The sequence below is a fragment of the Canis aureus genome, chromosome 31 (genome assembly GCF_053574225.1).
Source record: "Canis aureus isolate CA01 chromosome 31, VMU_Caureus_v.1.0, whole genome shotgun sequence".
Taxonomy (NCBI): Eukaryota; Metazoa; Chordata; class Mammalia; order Carnivora; family Canidae; genus Canis; species Canis aureus.
This window is the reverse complement of record NC_135641.1, coordinates 5,308,459-5,328,471: the sequence shown is the minus strand read 5'-3', so window position 1 is coordinate 5,328,471 and position 20,013 is coordinate 5,308,459. Positions and strand designations below refer to the sequence as shown.

Here is a 20,013-nt window from a genome sequence, read left to right as displayed (position 1 = left end):
CTGCTCACAGGGCACGGGAAGGGACCGCGCGGCCCCCTCTCCCACCGCCCCGTCCTCCACGAGGCTGCCGCCTCCCCACCCCCCAAGGGGCCTCCCCCACCTGCCTCCCCCCGGAAGGGGCCTCCCCCCCGGGCTTGCCCCCCACCCCCAAAGGGGCCTCCCCCGCAAGGGGCCTCCCCCACCTGCCTCCCCCCGGAAGGGGCCTCCCCCCCGGGCTTGCCCCCCACCCCCAAAGGGGCCTCCCCCGCAAGGGGCCTCCCCCACCTGCCTCCCCCCGGAAAGGGACTCACCCCCCGGCCTTCCCCCCACCCCCAAAGGGGCCTCCCCCCCAAGGGGCCTCCCCCACCTGCCTCCCCCCAGAAAGGGACTCCTCCCCCCCCCGGCCTTGCCCCCCACCCCCAAAGGGGCCTCCCCCCCAAGGGGCCTCCCCCACCTGCCTCCCCCCGGAAGGGGCCTCCCCCCCGGGCTTGCCCCCCACCCCCAAAGGGGCCTCCCCCGCAAGGGGCCTCCCCCACCTGCCTCCCCCCGGAAAGGGACTCCTCCCCGGGCTTGCCCCCCACCCCCAAAGGGGCCTCCCCCGCAAGGGGCCTCCCCCACCTGCCTCCCCCCGAAAGGGGCCTCCCCCCCCGGCCTTCCCCCCACCCCCAAAGGGGCCTCCCCCCCAAGGGGCCTCCCCCACCTGCCTCCCCCCGGAAAGGGACTCCCCCCCCGGCCTTCCCCCCACCCCCAAAGGGGCCTCCCCCCCAAGGGGCCTTCCCCACCTGCCTCCCCCCGGAAAGGGACTCCCCCCCCGGCCTTGCCCCCCCCAAAGGGGCCTCCCCCCCAAGGGGCCTCCCCCACCTGCCTCCCCCCGGAAAGGGACTCCCCCCACCCCGGCCTTGCCCCCCACCCCCAAAGGGGCCTCCCCCCCAAAGGGCCTCCCCCACCTCCCAGAAGGAGCCTCCCCGCTGCCTCCCCCGAGAAGGGGCCTCCCCTCTGCCAAGCCTCCCCAAGGGGCCTCCCACCCAAGGGGCCCCTGCCTCCCCCCAGAAGGGGCCTACCCCCTGCCAACCCCCCCCCCAAGGGGCCTCCCCCCGAAGGGGCACCCCCGCCGCCTCCCCACCAAAGGGAAGCTTCCCTTACCCAGCGGACGGAGAGCCCATTGCCCATCCCTTCTTCGGAAACCACAAGTGAGTATTTTCCCCTTCATCAGCCTGACAGCGTCTGATCTTCCAAGACTTCTGAGCGAAGGAGACCATCGGGGCAATTCTTTGTCAGCCCCTCCCTCCCAAATTGGTCCCCTCTAGCTTCTCTCTCTCCACCTTGTCCCACCCCAACCTGCTCAGAGTTTAGGTGTGGTAAACCACCTCCATATCCTCATTTTCCACAAAGGGCACATCTGGCAAGTTAGGAAATCATTCCCAAACCTGGCGGGCACTTGAAATAAATACAGATTCTCAAGCCTGCTGCAAAGCCATGAGTCAGCGCCGCTCTACAAGGACCCAGGACGCTGACTCCCAGTTACGGCTGCTACAGCCCCCCAGCACAGTCCCACGTCAGGGCTGAGGGGGCAGACCTGGCCCCCCATTCCCAAAGACGGCCAAGACACCTTCCGTGAGTGGATTCCTCATCAACAGAGCTTATGCGTAGTGACACTCCAACTGCTGCTTCCCTTCCAGACTTGAAGGCTGAAGTTGTAACCATGGCTGGGGCCATGGTTCCCAAACTTCTATGTCCCAGGAACCCCTTACACTTAAAAATTATCAAGAACCCCAAGCCTGTGTGCATGTGCTTCATGTCTATTGATATTTCCTTCATTCAAAATCAAAATTGAAACGTGTTGAAAACAAGAAAATTCCAGCACATGTTCCAACAGCCATCAGAGCAACGACACTGCCACATGTCACAGAGCCACTGGAAAGCAACTCCACATACAAGATGTCTTAGAATTAGTTTGACCATGTTCCAAGGACCCCCTGAAACGAGTTGAGCCCCCCTCGCTCCTCAGGGATCCCTGATGATACTTAGAGAAAGAACCTCTGTGCCTGGGGAATGAACAGGATATCCGGGCCTCCTGTAGGACTGATGGAGGTGTGGCCATTATTGCCTGCTCTGTTAGAAGCAAGGGGGTCCATCACCTCAAGTTTTATGGAAGCTGGAACACCAGAACCACTCCGTGCCTGCCTCTTGCTCAATCCCTCAAACAATTGTCAGACCCAAGTGCTGGCACCAAGAGAAAATACCTGTTGGAGCATGCACATCACAGCCCTCCAGGGATGCCCACACCTTAACCCTGGAATCTGCGAGCGTGTTAGCATACGTGGCAAAGCGATTTCCATGCAGATGGAATTAAGGTCACTAATTGCTGACTTTAGGGAGAGTGTATGCGTGCGCACGCGTGCACACACACACACACACACACACACATCTTCATCCGTTCATCTGTCAATGGACATCTGGACTTTTTCCGTAGTTTGGCTATTGGAGGGTATTCTGCTGAGTGAAATAAGTCAATCCGAGAAAGACAATTATCATATGATCTTACTCATATGTGGAATATAAGAAACAAAACAGAAGATCAGGGTTGCCTAGGGGGCTTAGTCTGCCTCCAGCTCGGATCATGATCCTGGGGTCCTGGGATCGAGCCCTGCGTGGGGCTCCCTGCTCAGTGGGGAGCCTGCTTCTCCCTCTCCCTCTGCCTGCTGCTCCCCCTGCTTGTGCTTTTTTGCTGCCTGTCAAATAAAATATTAAAAAAAAAAGATAATTGGGGAAGGAAGGGAAGAATAAAATAACATGAAATCAGAGAGGGAGACAAACCATAAGAAACTCTTAATCACAGGGAAGAAACTGAGGGCTGATGGAGGGGAGGTTCGTGGAGGGACGGGGTAATTGGGTGACGGACATGAAGGAGGGCATCTGACATGATGAGCACTGGGCGTTATACCCAATTGATGAATCACTAAATTTTACCTCTGAAACTAATAATACACTAAATGTTACTAATTGAATTAAAATAAGATACATTTAAAAAGAGAGAAAGAAAAAATAAGAGTATCCTGGATCATATAGGTGAGCTCAGTGAAATCACAAGGGCCCTTAGGAATATAAAAAATAGTGAAGGGGATTAAAGGCAAAAGGAGAGAAAATGAGTGGGAAATATCAGAGAGGGAGACAAACCATGAGAGACTCCTCTAACTCTGGGAAACGAACAAAGGGTGGTGGAAGGGGAGGTGGGTGGGGGGTTGGGGTGACTGGGTGATAGGCACTGAGGGGGGGTACTTGACAGGATGAGCACTGGGTGATGTGCTATATGTTGACAAATTGAACTCCAATAAAAAAAATACAAAAAAAAATATACAAAAAAGGAAAAAAGCGTCCTTAAAAGTGGACAACAGAGGCAGAAGAGGGAGTCAGAGAAGGAGACGGGACTCAAGAAGAATGGTCAGAGGCTCAGTGTTGCTGCCTCAAAGGGCCGGGAACCAAGAACGTGAGCAGCCTCTAGAAGCTGGAAAGGTGGGGTGCCGTCTCCCCTAGTGCCTCTGGAAAGGAATGCAGCCCCAATTTGAGCCCAGTGGAACCCGTATCAGATTTTCAACCTACAGACAGATAATAAATTTGTGTTGTTTTACGCCACCAAGTTTGTGGTTGTTTGTTATAGCAGCCGTAGGACATTTAGTCACCTGTTAAAGCTGTACAGCGTCTACACCTTACACCTAACAGGGAACTGCCCAGAGGAGCCCTGAAGGAGGGGCTGCCTTTCTGTGGGCAGAGTCGGTGGAATCAGACCAAGCACCAGCCAGTCAGCAACAGGATGCCACGAGAATCCCAGCCCCGCCAGCCCATCACTCCACCCGTCCACAGGGCTCTGGACCAGTGCCCAGTCCACAGTGACTTCATCGATGCTTCCACTACTTCCAGAGTTTTGTGAATGGTCATTTGCGTTTCAGCATCCCTGTACCCCACCTTGCCCCATGCTGCATGAGGTGACTTGAGGATAACTAATAATTCAGCACTTAGTCCCCAGCTATAGAGACACTCCCTTAGCCTGGATCACGGCCACACTGGAATGACCACCACCAGGAGACCCACAGACATCCCCACTGGGGGCAAAAGCTGAACACAGCTTTCAACTTGTCTCCTGGGGGAGGTGGGGCAATGAGGGAATGAATGTTGGAAGGAACATGTATGTCCATTCTGAGCATCCCAGCAGCCCAGGGGTGGAAAATCACGTATGGCTTAATGTATCAGCCCCCCAGAACACAGTCACTACCTCCTGCCTCCAGGAGATTACCAGTAGTCTCCCATCGCCTCCAGCTCACTGAGAGTCACTTCAGGAATGGCCTGGCCCCTCTACCCGAGAGAGTTCGTTGGATCAGAGGAGAATACCAAACAGCTAGAGAGATTTCCTCCCTGGAATTCAGAATCAGAGCTAACACAGAATCTGTCCCTTGGGTGGCTATAAACGTGAGAGCTCACAAACCACGGGTGGGCTTCTTCTGCCTACAGGCAGGTGGGCCAAGGATGCAAACAAAGCCAGTCCTCAGTAAGAAAGGAAAAAGAGTGAAGCGAACACCTGCGTGTGCAGAGAACAGAGTCAGGTCACCTGACAGTCCTGATTCTGGCACCTTCCTCAGGTCCAGCACCATCACCACCCACGCGGTGATTCCCAGACCCGACCCTGGCCCGTTCGCTTTTCCTGCTGCAGTGGATATAGGTTTCTTGCAACCAAAAGAATCCTGCAGAAATCCTACAGGAAGCATTTACAAGAAATCATATTAAAATCCATAACCAATGTTTATTCAGCTCCTCAACAGGCTCCTGGGAGCAGAATCTGGAGCAAACACGCTAAGCAGGATGGTGGAGTCCCACATTTTCACACACCAGCTCTCGTCCCCCAGCCTCCCGTGTCCCTGGGGCCCCAGGCCACCTGTTCCGTCCCAACTGTCACTGCTGCATCCCCCTCTAATGGGCACTGAGCACCTGCTCCTGCACACTGCCCCACAACAGCTGCTGTTGGGTGCCCAGGCTACATGCCTCTCACCTCCAGACACCTGGAGCCCGCTCGGCTGCCATGACGCACGACCAGAAGAGCAAGGTGATGCGAGCCAGCGAAGCAAACGTGCACTAGTGGGACAGTGAGGCAGGAGACAAATGCACCCTGGCTTCCCTGCACTGGACTGTCCTAGGCTCCCGAGGCCTCGTGGCCCACAGTCCCGCCGGCCGGCTCCGGGAAGCCGCCAGCTCAGGAGCACAGCCTCAGGCGGACTCTCCCTCCTTCCCAACCTCACGCTGCTCCTGCTTCACTCTTGCTCCCCGGCACTGCGCTCTGAGTAAGCGAGGAACACAACCGCATGCCCCGGGCGCCGCTCTTCAGGGACCTCATTGCAAGACGTCCTTGTCTGAAATGAGGTCTATGGCAAACCCAGAAGCTGAATATGGCAGAGATCACAAAACAAATCTGGCTAGTGATCTTGGAAACTGACGACGTGCCAGGACACACAGTAACTGAACAGCAGACACAGTCGATCCCCTACCAGGGCCGTTCTAGGACCAAGTCACCAACCCATTTCTCACACGAGAGGAAAGTAAGAGCCCATCACACGTATGAAGCTTAATGCATTCTCTCAAGGTGAGAGAACGTAGCCAGAGGCTTCAGCGGGACTCCTCAAAGGACTCCTGTCGCCTGCGAGAGGACAACGCGGCCACCCAGCAAACCGTCCCCGGGAAACCGAAACCCAGAGGGCCAAGGCCGCCACCCCCTGGGCAGCCAGTAGGTGGCGAGCTTCAGCCGTCGGCGGGCTTCCCGATCCTGGCCAAGACTCGCTCCAAGGTTGGCTCCGCTCCTCTACTTGGTAAGAATCTGCTATTTTGACAAACTGAAATGGACTCGCAATAACCTGAGAACTTACAGGATCTCTAAATTTTAAAAGTTGAAAATTGCTTAAATTAAATCAGAGAATTGTTTTCCTTGTCCATCAGCAATGTGTTTGTTACTACTGCTCTTCGGCTTCCTATTTGTGAAAGAGGCATTTTTTATTAGATGTTTGATGAGGTCTTTGGTTCTGTTTTACCTCAATTGGAGGAGTTTGTGTGTTTGCCATTTAAACAAGGTATTATGAGCTAAAACTTCCCCTAGAATAAATAGCATTTTACAAATGAAGCCGGGGCAGAAATGATGGTCGTCTACTGAGTGGGCCGCTGGAGGGGAGCCAGGCAGGTGGAAAGAGCCAAGAGCGGAGGGGTGCTGTGTGCAGGGCGGGAGAAGCACGGGGGCACTGTGTAACCATATACGTGTGCACACGAGTATATACATGCTCACTTCTTTAGGACTGTTCTGTTACACATACTTAGAACAAAACCCTTTATAGCTTCACAATAAGAAATTCATACAGTAATTTGCTATAGAGTTGTACAATGGAATTCCAGGCAGCCACTAAAACTAGTGTTCAAGCGCCTGGCTGGCTCAGTTGGTAGAGCAGGTGACTCTTGATCTTGGGGTCATGAGTTCAAGCCCCCTATTGGGTGTAGAGATCACTTTTTTTAAAATCCTTTCAAAGCGGCACCGGGTGGCTCAGTGGTTGAGCATCTGCCTTTGGCTCAGGGCGTGATCTCAGGGTCCTGGGATCGAGTCCCACATTAGGCTCCCCACAGGGAGCCTCCTTCTCCCTCTCTCTGTGTCTCTCATGAATAAATACACAAAATATTTTTAAATAAATAAAATAAAAATCACATTAAAGAAGAATTTTGATGAAGGTGAAACATGTTTATGATTGTCATAAAATGGAAAACAAAAGTATAAGTCAATGTTCATTAAAAAAATTTTCAAAATAAAAATAAATTACAGGGCGCCTGGCTGGCTCAGTCAGTGGAACATGTGACTCTTGATTTCAGGGTAAGGAGTTCAAGCCCCATGTTGGCTGCAGAGATTACTTAAAAATAAAATCTTTTTTAAAAGTAAATGATTCTTAAAATAAATAAATAAAAATGAATTACATGTACATATACATGGGGAGATGACTATTGGTAGTGATTATTTCTAACTGAAAAGTAGGCCTACATATTATTTTTTTTAAGATTTTATTTATTTATTCATAGAGACACACAGAGAGAGAGAGAGAGAGAGAGAGAAGCAGAGACACAGGCAGAGGGAGAAGCAGGAGAGAGAGAGAGAGAGAGAGAGAGAGAGAGGCAGAGACACAGGCAGAGGGAGAAGCAGGCTCCATGCAGGGAGCCCGACGTGGGACTCAATCCACGGTCTCCAGGATCAGCTCTGGGCTGCAGGCGGCGCTAAACCCCCGCCATATTATGCCCCATATTATTTTTTATGTCACTTTTATCCATATGTCCTGAGTTTACTTCTGTTGTTTTTTATTATTATTATTAGTGTTACTCTTTATTGTGCTCTGTTCTAAGCACTCTATAAATATCAACTCAATCCTCACAACATGAGTATGAAGTATTTACTATTACTATCCCCCTTTTTTTATAGATTAAAACACTGAAGCACAGAGAGGTCAAGTTATCTACTCAAGGTCATACAGCTAATGAACAGTATGGCCAGGATACAGACCCAGGAACTCTGGCTTCAGATTCTTTGTTTTTAACTAATTAAACAAGAGAAAAGTAAATAAAAAGCATCATGAAAAAGAAAGGAAGCAAAGAAAGGAAGGAATGAAGAAAAGAAGAGAGGTAGAGAGGGAAGGCAGACAGGAAGAAACTGTGTGCCACAGCGAATAATACGCATTTGTTTAAACAAAGTTTAGGGGTGCCTGGGTGGCTCAGTGGTTGAGCCTCTGCCCCTGGCTCAGGTCAGGATCCCAGAGTCCAGGGATCATGTCCCAAGTCGGGCTTGGAAATGTCTTAAGAGGCTCCCCATCCCACCCCCCCACCCCGTTACTTGGCACCAGCTGCCCCCTCTCAGAGCACAGTAGGTGTCTAGGGGCTGGATTTCCATCTCTACCCTACAAGTCTGGACTGTGTCTTTCTAGAGCATGCCTCAACCTGACTTGCGTGAATGTCATTATTGGGTTTTTGACGAAAAGAAAACCAAATTATGTTTAAAAAAAAATGGAAAAGGTGTCATGCCCAGCTGAAAGTATGACAAACCTTAAACAGTAGCCAGCTGGCACTCTAAGTCAATCTTCTTCAAGACCCAGGGCTGAGAGTGAACCAAGTCTGGGTGTCAGCGGCACACCAGTCCTCCAGCAGAGGGGCTGCTGCACTCGCCCAGAGGGAGGAGGGGTCACAGTGGAGTCCTGACTCCTTCCCTGGGACCCCAGGCTGCGTGGCAGGGGGTTCCAGGGCCAAGGCGGGGAGAGTGCCAGAAAGAAGCCTGCAGCAGAGGGCAGCAGGGGTGACAGGGCAGCTCTTCGCCTGTCCAGTGCAGGAGTTCCCTGCTGAGGAAGGTGCAAACACAGGTGGAAACCCATGAGCCCTAAATACAGGAGGAGAAGGACTTCTTTACGTCCTCCATCCCTGAGCACAGACTTCAGGCAAAAATCCCCATCTCCAGCAATTGCACTGTTGGGGATTTACCCCAAAGATACAAATGCAATAAAACGCCGGGACACCTGCACCCCGATGTTTATAGCAGCAATGTCCACAATAGCCAAACTGTGGAAGGAGCCTCGGTGTCCATCGAAAGATGAATGGATAAAGATGTGGTCTATGTATACAATGGAATATTCCTCAGCCATCAGAAATGACAAATACCCACCATTTGCTTCAACGTGGATGGAACTGGAGGGTATTATGCTGAGTGAAGTAAGTCAGTCGGAGAAGGACAAACATTATATGTTCTCATTCATTTGGGGAATATAAATAATAGTGAAAGGGAAAATAAGGGAAGGGAGAAGAAATGGGTGGGAAATATCAGAAAGGGAGACAGAACGTAAAGACTGCGAACTCTGGGAAACGAACTAGGGGTGGTAGAAGGGGAGGAGGGCGGGGGGTGGGAGTGAATGGGTGACGGGCACTGGGGGTTATTCTGTATGTTAGTAAAGTGAACACCAATAAAAAATAAATTTAAAAAAAAAAAAATCCCCATCTGCAAAAGTGATGCCTGCATCTTTGTCTCAGAAACATGCCCTGGACGGAATTTTTGTAAAGGAGTTTGGGTGTCATATGAAACAAGCAGGAAGCAAAATCTGTCACTTCACTGCAAGATCCTCCAGTACACAACTTTAATTTAGGAGGTTTAATTCTAGGAGATGATGACCCAACCCCAAAAAGCAGCGAGGTCATGACACAAACTACACAAAAAGTTCACATGGTCCTCTCAGCTCATCTGCTCACTGCCTTCCAGGAAACAGGTACTTCTAAATAGTCAAGGATTAAACTGTTTTATTAAAAAGAAGAAGAAGGAGGAGGAGGAGGGGGAGGGGGAGGGGAAGGAGGAGGAGGAGGAGGAGGAGGAGGAAGAAGAAGAAGAAGAAGGAGGAGGAGGAGGAGGAGGAGGAGGAGAAGAAAAGATGACAGTATTTTAAAATATATTGTTCATGTCACTGCAAATGGCAGGTCTTGTTAAAAAGAGCTCTCGACTCCTCTGGAGAATGAAGGGTGTGTCTGGTGGGCATCCAGAGACTGGCTGGGTGGTGGCTGCCACTTGAGCTGCAGGCACAGCACAAGAATTGCTGAGCTCCACTGAGCTGCTCTCAAGGACTTGGAATTCTTCAAATCCCGATGCTCTGTACCAAAGATGGCTGGTTATCCTCATCCTCTCCCCCATAGGCATACTAATCCCACGATGGCCCTCAGTCCCCAACCAGATTCCCAGATTATTCACAACACTACACATAGCACATTTAAGAAATTCAGAGAAGGGGGCACCTGGGTGGCTCAGCGGCTGAGCGTCTGCCTTTGGCTCAGATCATGATCTCGGGGTCCTGGGACCAAGCTCCATGTAAGGCCTCCCCTGCTCAGTGGGGAGTCTGCTTCTCCCTCCCCCCTGCTTGTGTTCTCTCTCTCTCTCTCAAATTAATAATTTTTTTTGAGATCTTAAAAGAAAAAAAAGTTCAGAGAACAGCGAGAGAGTGAGAAGGAAGGAAAGCCCATGATGTCTTTTCAGAATTATTGTATCACTGTTTTAACAGATCACTTGCAACCAATCTTTGCTCTTTAGCCTTTAACAGAAATGCATAAAAATCTTAACCTATTTCTTTGCACTTACCAATTTACTAGTGATGTGCTAGGCCCTGTTTCATATCACCTTGGTGCCAGTGGCCCAAAAACTCGACTTTAAAAGTCTATGTTTAAGAAATTCCACTGCAATAATTCATTTTTATATCCAAGGGATTCCCTTGTAATGGAGCAGTACCTCCTTAATGAAAACTGCAAGGCTATTGGTATATACTCTCATCTAATGTGATTTCCCAATACTAAGAGGAGATCAAAAAGGCAAGAGTATATTATTAGCCGTTTTTAAAGCTTTTAATAAGATTTAAAGCATCAGATCACTGGACATGATTTCTCACACAGTCACTAAGACATAATCACAACTCCCAGGGGGAAGACATATTATGAGTCCCCTACGAAACCAACCACCACCACAGGCACCGTTAGGCGGTGACCCAGTTGCTTCTTCAGATGCCTTCATTATCCCAGAAACACCAAAGCTCTTTTTTGAGAAGTAGAAATCTATTTTTGTTATTCATTAACACTCTGGAAGCATATATAAGCCAACAAAGGAGCAACGGGAAGTCACAAACACAGGGTTTGGTTAACATCATCAACGAGCACGCCATGTGCGCCCACCTGCTTCCTTAGAGGTGCTTGTCTACACAGGCTTAGCTTTAAAATGGAGAATCTAAGATTCTAAGAAAGATAAAATTAGGTCCCTAAGTCATTATGAAGTCGATGAACAAATGTAATCATGATGCAGATGCTGCCACATGGTTGAAAACAAGTTAAATACACTGTGGATTACTCTAAATTTTCTCTTTAAGCAGGTAGAGCATATTTTAAAAGGTAAATGAGGGCAGCCCGGGTGGCTCAGCGGTTGGGCACCTGCCTTCAGCCCAGAGCGTGACCCTGGAGTCCCAGGATCGAGTCCTGCGTCAGGCTCCCTATGGGGAGCCTGCTTCTCCCTCTGCCTGTGTCTCTGCCTCTTTCCCTCTGTGTCTCTCATGAATAAATAAATCAAATCTTTAGAAAAAAAAATAAAATTGGGATCCCTGGGTGGCGCAGCGGTTTAGCGCCTGCCTTTGGCCCACGCGCGATCCTGGAGACCCAGGATCGAGTCCCACGTCGGGCTCCCGGTGCATGGAGCCTGCTTCTCCCTCTGCCTGTGTCTCTGCCTCTCTCTCTTTCTCTCTGTGTGACTATCATAAATAAATAAAAATTAAAAAAAAGAAAAAAGAAAAAAAATAAAAGGTAAATGAACTGACTGGGAAGGATTTCTCACTATTAAGTTTTCAAATCTACACAAGCCTGGGAAAAGGGCACTAAATACCTAAGGGTTCTGAGATCAATTTTCTCAGCAAAAAGAAAATCAAATATTTCACCCCCTCTCTTGTTAACTGAAAAGGTAACAGAATGCACATTACATAGAATTTGGTCTCATGAAAAGACCCTTCAGTTAAACATTCTCAATCGTCTAAACTCAGCATCAAGCTACACATAGACCTGTGTTTCCCCTAATAGCCTAAGAGCATAAGTATAGTCCATCCACAGACAAAAGCTTGAAAAGCACGAGTATGGCAATAAAAAGGTCTGCTTCGTGGATAGTTCTGGAATCAGCTTCACTAATTCACTGCCACGAGGCCTGCAATGAGGGACTCAGGAGTCAGCCAGCAGGGAGGCATTGGCCTCTAGAGGTCAAGGTGAGGCTGGCCGGAGCACCCATTCTGGGCCCACCCCAAGACTTCAGCAGGTCCCCAGGAGGCTGAAGGGCCCAGGATCACCTGTGCTCTGAGCTTCTTCCCCCAGGGCGGCAGGGGTGGGGCGGTCATACAGCACCAGCCCATGGTGGCTCCTGCATGCGGCAGCCTCTCCAGGGGTGTGGCAGGGAGCCCCCATCCGTCTCCCAAGGCATCCAAGGCACCCCAGCCTTCGCTCCGGGGCTCCTGAAGCCCCTCCACCCCTCGCCCCCCAGCGCAGCCAGACCCCGGACCTGCATAAGCCACTTTCCTGGGTTGTTCTGGCTTTGCCCTCGGCCCCATTTCCCTCTCTAGTGACTTAGCAGAGTCCGTTTCCCCCCAAAGACAATTTCCAACCTGAAAAGGAATTCCGCTGCCAGAGACCACTCATGATCTACGCCGGCCTTCCTGGCAAAGTACCATCCTCGACTCTGTCCTAGCCGAAAATGCAGGATACGCTGAAGAAATAAGACCTTTTCAATCATGACTACAAGACACTTCCACGGAACAGTCTGTGGTGCCATGGAAAACAGACAAAAGAGGAAAATCCTGCTGTAAGATGACTCCTCACCCATTGCAGATGGAAGAGCCACCTAGCCCAGACTCAGTGTCACCCCATGATCAAAGCCTGCATGACACGGGAGACAAAGCTATCCTACCCGTCAGCAGCATTGCTAACAAAGCCACCGCGGGTCTGCAGGTCTGCCGACAGCCTCCTCCACTTACAAGCCTCCATGTGAAAGAGGCCGTCCCCTGGCGGGAGAGGGAGGGCCTCGTCTGAGAGCGCCCCGGCTCGGCCCCTTTGCTCCAAGACTGCGGCTCCCCTGGTCTGTCCGCCTGCTGGAGCGCTCGTCGCCTGCAGCACTTCTTCTGCCCGCTCGGCTAGCTCACCGCTTCCTCAGCTCACGTGGGAGGCTGCTCGGGTCACATCCACCCTTGGTCTGCAGCAGCGGCCGTCCCCCACCCAGGTGGCAGTGAACCCGGGTGGACGTGGCGACACCGACCACATTCCACGGAGCTCCCAGTCCAACGACTGTCATTAGACTCGGCTCCGAGTGGCCACTGGAGGCCAGTTCCGCCCCCCACTGATGCCCCCGTGCTGTCCCACCAGGGCCACTGCATGCATCCGGTGCTAGCAGGTCTTCACCGTAACTTGTGTAGGGTGCGCGGTGCATGTGGCACGCCGCCTTCCCAGGGAGGTGGTTGTGCTGCAGCATCCATTTTCTCATCTGTTCAGGTGAAGATGATGACAGCACCTACCTCGCCACGCTGTCCCTGGGATTCACTGAGATAATTTGTGCAATTTGAGATAATTTGTGTATGGGGATAATTTTATTAAAATGTGTAATTTTATACATTTAAATATACAGTGACTAATATTTAAATGTGTAAGTATTTATGTATTTATCTTATGTGTGTTCACTATGGAAAATAGTAAGTTTAGCACCATCCACATATGCTCAGGCTACCATAATAAAATACCCCAGGCGGGGAGGCTTAACAGAAATTGATTTTCTCACAGTTACAGAGTCTAAAAGCCCAAGATCAAGCTGTCAGCAGGTCTGGTTCCTTCGGGGGCCTCTCTCCTTAGCTTGTGGACGGCTGCCTCCTCACCATGTCCTCCTGAGGTCTTTCTGTGTCTGTGGGTCTTAATGTGCCCTTCTTACAAGGATACTGATCATATTGAATAAGGGCTCACATATTCGACCTCATTTGACCTTAATTACCTTTTTAAAAAGCTGTGTTTCCAAATACATTCAGAGGTACTGGGGGCTAGGGCTTCAACATAGGAATTTTAGGAGGACGATAAGCCCAGCTCCTAGGAAGCACTTCTGCTGTGATACTTACCCAAACCTGCCTTGCCTGTTACGTTGCTGCCTTTTCACTAAACTGTAAACACAGAGAACTTACAGCAGGTAAATCAGAAGAACTTACTTTCTTCTCTGTCAGTGATGATCACCAGGGCCCTCCCCAGTCCCTCAGCCACCAATCCAGCATTGCCCCCCGCCTCCTTCCACACTGGCCTCCTCTCCACATTGGCCATGGGGCTCTGGTCTTCGCAGGCCATTTCCTCTGGCTGGAGAGCTCTGTCCTCCTGACCTCTCCCACCTCTCGCTGGCCCCTTTGTGTGCCCTCTCACACTGTCTCCCCCACCAGGCTATCAGCTTCACACACAGGTGAGGACTCTGGTCTGCTTGTTCCCTGACGTTTCCCCAGTTCCCAGCACAGTTCATCCCACCTAATGACCCTCTTTTGGAGAACACTGCCAGAGCCAGTGATGACTGCTTCCTCTGAGCAAGGCTTTCCCGTGTTCCTTTGTAATGAACCATAACAAGGACATTTCAGGACACCAATGCTTCACACCTTCTATTCTTTACCCCAGACAGGCTAAACAATGTTCAGAAGTGGCCCACACAGTAATCAATCCTCCACGAATAAGATTTTACTTTCCTCAATGTCCAAGCATTTCAAGGAAGCCTACAACCACTTCCATGGGAGTAGACACAGAGGTCTTTGCCCACATCCCCCCAGCCAAGCCCTGTTGGTCCTACCTGGAAGCTGCCTCCAAACAGAAAGACATTCTGACTCTACCTATTACCTCCTTGTAGGCAGAAATGTTGGCCCATGGGAATCCAGTCCTAATTCTATTACTCCATCCAAAGCAGGTACAATGGCAGGTCTTTTTCTAAACCAACTTATTAAAATAGCACAGCCTTTTGGACAGATTCCTTCCAGGAATCTGAGAAGTATCATATGTCCACTTTCCTTTCTCATAGGTTATAATCCACCTCCTGCCGCACAGACGTACCAAGCTCACTGGAAGTTACTAAAAAAGCAGCAGGCAACGGTCACAATTTGCTCATCCCACTTGGTCCTCACAAGAAAAGGGAAAAAATGTCATTGGTTGTGTAGTGAATGTTCAGAAGATTCCAGGCCATCAAACCCCACACGGGAGCTGGCAATGGGGTGGGCCTGTCCCTGAGACAAGAGGACAAATCCAGCCACACACTGTCTTGAACACTAGTCTCCTGGCAAGAGAATAACTCCACAGCCGGGGAAACCAGAAGCACCTCAGGAGGCCATCTACTCTTGAGTTGAAACTACTGGTTTTTATTCATAAAGTAATAAGTAATCAGTTGTTCTAGCCTTTTTTTTTTTTTTTTTTTGTCTGTTTGTTAAAAGGCAGGCTACAAAGAGTAAAGCCAAATGCAAACAGCAGAGAGGTATAAATAAATAGCCACAGAGCTCAGTGCCAGGAAAGAGCTTAGCATGACAACAGGAGAAAATGTAACAGGTAAACTTCCACCCAGCATTCCCTATGCAGGGGGAACCAATTCCTCGAAATAGCCATACTCCTAGCAGCCTTTTTCTACCGCTGATGTTAGCGTCACACATGCTCTTACCTGGACGAAAAGCAAGGGACCCCTGCATTCCCCCAGGAGTTGCAGGTTCCTTAGAGGTCACATTTTGCAGATGTAACCATTTGTATGCCTTAGACCTTGCCTCCATGTTACCTTGCCTCCATTTTTCCACAGAAACCGTATTTGCAGCTTCCATGGTGAATTATTATGGCTGCTACAATCCTTTCCACGTCAGCCTGGGCTTAGGGCAACAAGCTGCCTTGAAGAGGATTAAGAAGAGTGTTTAGGACCCAACAGAACTACACATTTGTTTCATTCTTGCTGCTCTTCACGTGGATCTGGGCATGCTCATTTACCACCTTCCATTTCCAATTTACATAAAATCCAGGCAGCTCACTCAGCTGGTGGGGAGAGCACCAGCTGCAAAGTGGTGTTTACAGGGCAACTGGTGTGTGCACTGAAAACGAATATTTACCAAAGGAATGCTAAGTTTGTCTCAGGAGAAGAAAGTTGTGTAAATGTGTAAAGGGCATTATTTCCCTATAATTTTTTCTAACTACATAATTCATATAAATATCTACAACTTATAATTAACAATATAGATTTTATTAAAATGTGTAATTTTAGGATCCCTGGGTGGCGCAGCAGTTTGGCGCCTGCCTTTGGCCCAGGGCGCGATCCTGGGGACCCGGGATCGAATCCCACGTCAGGCTCCCGGTGCATGGAGCCTGCTTCTCCCTCTGCCTGTGTCTCTGCCTCTCTCTCTCTCTGTGACTATCATAAATAAATAAAAATTAAAAAAAAAAAAGAAAATCTCATTTAAAAAAAAAATGTGTAATTTTATATATTTAAATATACAGTGATTAATACTTAAATGTGTAAGTATTTATGTATTTATCATATGTGTGTTTGCTATGGAAAATAATGTTATAAGAACATGAGATAAGGTTAATAGCTATATTTTACATCTTGAGAGAATAAAACTTGATAAATTTAAGATTATATAACACGTGTTTTTTTTTTTTTTAAAGATTTTATCTATTTATTCATAGAAACACAGAGAGAATGAGAGGCAGAGACACAGGCAGAGGGAGAAGCAGGCCCCATGCCGGGAGCCCGAGGTGGGACCCGATCCACGATCTCCAGGATCACGCCCTGGGCTGCAGGCGGCGCTAAGCCGCTGTGCCACCGGGGCTGCCCTAACACGGATTTTTTTTTTTTAATTAAGACGCAAAAAAAGTCATTGGTTTATCAATATTACATATAGCAATGCTATGTCATTTCGGGGTCTTTTACAGAAAATGGAGGGAAAGTCGCTAAAAAGACTAAAAAGAACTAATGAGAATTTGTCTTAATGAAATACAAAATAGATACATTGGAAATTCCAGATACTTGTGACATATAAATCATATAAAAATAAGAACACTAATATGAGTACCATAACAAGATACTCACAAGAATAAAACCGTAAATTCTGAGTAAGGTAAATATCGACAGAGAGGAGGAAAACGTTAAAGCATTATTCACATAAACTACATACATTGTTCTTAATTAAACAAGTGTATATTTACGTTCATCATGATGCATTTTATTGATGAGAGTGCATGTTTTATGATTAACATAACAGATCCCTCTACTTACAGAGCTACAGACAGTGCAAATGAAAAATGCACATGAACACAACCTCCCTTGAAGGTAAATGCAAAACCAAGTACCAGGGTTTCCTTCAGTCCACAACACTCATTTGAGGGAGAGGGCGCAGAGCTGGTGTGAAGCAGAAGCTGATTTAAACGCACGTGTGCCTCCAGCCCTTTCTCACCTGCTGTGCACGAGGCAAATACACGTCAAAGGCGCTTTTTTCCGCGCACCTCCCGGGGCGTTCCGCGGGGGGGGGAGGGGAGGCCTCCCTGCCCCCTCCCCGCCCCGCAGGGGAACTGAGCTTTCGCTTTCGTCCAAACCCAAGGCCACTGAGAGCCGGTACCGGCCAACAGACTTGACCCAAGGCCGCCTCCGCGCCCCGGCCGTGTGCCGGCCCGGGCTGGGTCCGAGGCTCGCCGGGGACGGGGGGCTGCTCCGGCGCTCCGCGGGCCTGCGGGCGGCCTCCGCACAGCCACAGGCGGGGGGGGGGGGGCGTGAGCAGGTCGCGGCCCGGCGTCGGGCCGCTGCGGGGACCGCGCTCCTGCAGCCGTGCGCGCCCCGCGGGGCACCGCCACGTCGCCCGCGAGGAAAGCTGCAGACCGAAGGCCCGACACTGCAGCCCCACGAGCCCCCGAAGGCGCTTCCGGAGCCGGAGCCGGAGCGCGAGCCCGAGCCCGAGCCCGAGCCCGAGGCCGCCGCCCCAGCACCGCGCGCACCGGGCGGGCGCAGCACGGAGCTCGGGGCCCGGGGGCGGCGGCCGTGGGGCCGGGGCGCAGCCTACCCGCGGTTCCATGGCGCCGCGCTCCTGCTCCGCCGCGGGAGACGGGCCCCGCCGGCCGCGCCGCGCCGCTCCCGGCTCCTGGAGGCGTGCGCTCCCGCCGCGGTCTGCGGCTCCGGCCGTTGCCATGGCGACCAGGCACGCTCCGCCGGGCCCCGCCCCGCCCCGCCCCGCCCCGCCCCGCCCCGCCCCCCGGAGGCGCCGACCCGCGGAGCCGCAGCCGAGTCCGGGCCCGCGAGCGCCCCTCGCTGTTGCCCCGCAGCTCTCTTAGGGCCCAGCCCCGCGTCCCTCCTGGCGTCAGCCGCGCCCGCTTGTTTGGAACTTGTTTAAAGGTCGAAATCTGCTTCTGGCTTCAGGAGAAGAATCCTCAGAATGGAGTTTAGACCGTTTGAACCTTAATGCTCACATCTTGCCGGAGTCTCGAGTCGAACTCGGTGTCTCCCGCGCTTTCCTCGCCCAGCGCCCCCAGGCCGAGTCTTCAGCCCGGAGCTCAGTGGGAAGGTGTGACCTTGAGCCTTCACCTGGAGGTGACAAAGCTCTTTCCCAAATCCTATCTGCCTGTCGGAACAAGGCCTGCACTGGCGTGTGGGAAGCTCCCAGGAACTTTGCCTCAAACAACTTTACAAAGGAAAAAACCCAGTATTTCGTATGTGCAAACCCCCCTCACATTGGGACTAGCACGGTCCATTAGAAATATATTTGCCACAGGTGTAAATCTGTATTTTCTAGAAGCCACATTTTAAAAAGTAAAAACAAACCGGTGAAATTAATTTTAAGAATATGTTAATTTAATCCAATATATCCAAAATATTGTTTGTACAAATCAACACGAAAATTGTTCATGAAATAAGTCAATCGGAAAAGGACAAACACAACGGTCTCATTCATTTGGGGCATATAAAAAATACTGAAAGGGAATAAAGGGGAAAGGAGAGAAAATGAGTGAAAATATCAGTAAGGATGCCAGAACAGGAGAGACTCCTAACTCTGGGAAACGAACAAGGGGTAGTGGAAGGGGTGGGGGGGATTGGGGTGACAGGCACTGAGGGGGGCACTTGACAGCATGAGCACTGGGTGATATGCTGTATGTTGGCAAATCGAATTCCAATAAAAAAGTTACTCATTCAAAAATCATACTTACTCCTCGAAATCTCATATGTATTTTACACTATAGACACATTTCAATTCCAACTAGCTGCATTTCAAATGCTCCTGTGCTTCTGTCTGGTGGCCACGGCATTAAAGCAGTGTAGGTCACCTAGACTATAAATTCTAGGAAGACGAGCCCCAAATCTCCTTGAAAAGGAAAGGATTACACTTGCTCATAAGGGCTACTAAATAGATGAGCTCTTGAACAAACGATCAGATTCTTACTAGGAAAAAAATTCCTTAAGCACTATAAACTCTAAACACTCCTTAGGAACTAAGATTATTAGAAATGACCTTTTTCTTTTTCTTTTTTTTTTTTTTAAAGATTTGATCTTTTTAAGTAATGTCTATACTCAACATGGGGCTGGAGCTTTCAACCAGAGCTCAAGAGTAACAGGCTCCACTGACTGAGCCAGCCAGTCATCCCATGATTCTTTTTTTATTATTAATTAATAAACCTTATTTTTTTAGAGCAGTTTTAGGCTTACAACAGTATTGAGCAGAAAGAAATGACATTTCAACTGTAGGCGGCGCTAAACCGCTGAGCCACCGGGGTTGCCCGCTTCCTAAAATATTTTAAAGTAAACCTCAGGCTAAAACTCTCACTTAAATTTGGTCTTTTAACAAGAGATTCATCCCTGGTGCCTCTGATGCCCAGAACACAGTAGGTGCTCAAAAAAACAGCTCCTGATTATAAGAAGACCAAACAAACGAACAGATGATGGTTGCTTTACTGTCCAGACACACAGAATCGAAGACATCAGGACTAATTACATAGAATTGTAAAATTCAAATCTGACAACAACCAAGTGTCAATTATGATTTCATTTTATAGAAAAGATTATGATTTTATTGGGAAAAAAAACTGACTTGCCAGAAGCCATATAGCTATGTATAGACTGAGACAGGACATGAAACCAAGTTTTTTTTCTGTACTGTGTTTTACAATATATTTAAAAACTTAAAAATCAGGGATCCCTGGGTGGCTCAGAGGTTAAGTGCTGCCTTTGGCCCAGGGCATGATTCTGGAGTCCCGGGATCAAGTCCCACGTCGGGCTCCCTGCATGGAGCGTGCTTCTCTCTCTCTGCCTGCGTCTCTGCCTCTCTCTCTTTCTCTGTGTCTCTCATGAATAAATAAATAAAATCTTTAAAAAAAAAACTTAAAAATCATGCATTTCTTTTCTGGGTCTGATTTTCAAAATCACACTGCTTTACAGTGCTCTGTCAGCAGTGTAACATCCTATGAAATTGA

At 49.8% G+C, this 20,013-nt stretch overlaps 1 protein-coding gene across 1 annotated transcript in view; it reads right to left on the bottom strand.

Annotated features, from left to right (window-relative positions):
• The window catches only part of DNAH5 (dynein axonemal heavy chain 5), a 292,615-nt gene extending 274,903 nt beyond the window's left edge, over positions 1-17,712 (bottom strand). The window contains exon 1 of the mRNA XM_077879556.1: positions 17,616-17,712. Coding sequence (XP_077735682.1) covers positions 17,616-17,627 — 12 coding nt within the window. The 5' untranslated portion in view covers positions 17,628-17,712. The remainder of the gene's footprint in view (positions 1-17,615) is intronic.
• Positions 17,713-20,013: the final 2,301 nt, after the last annotated feature.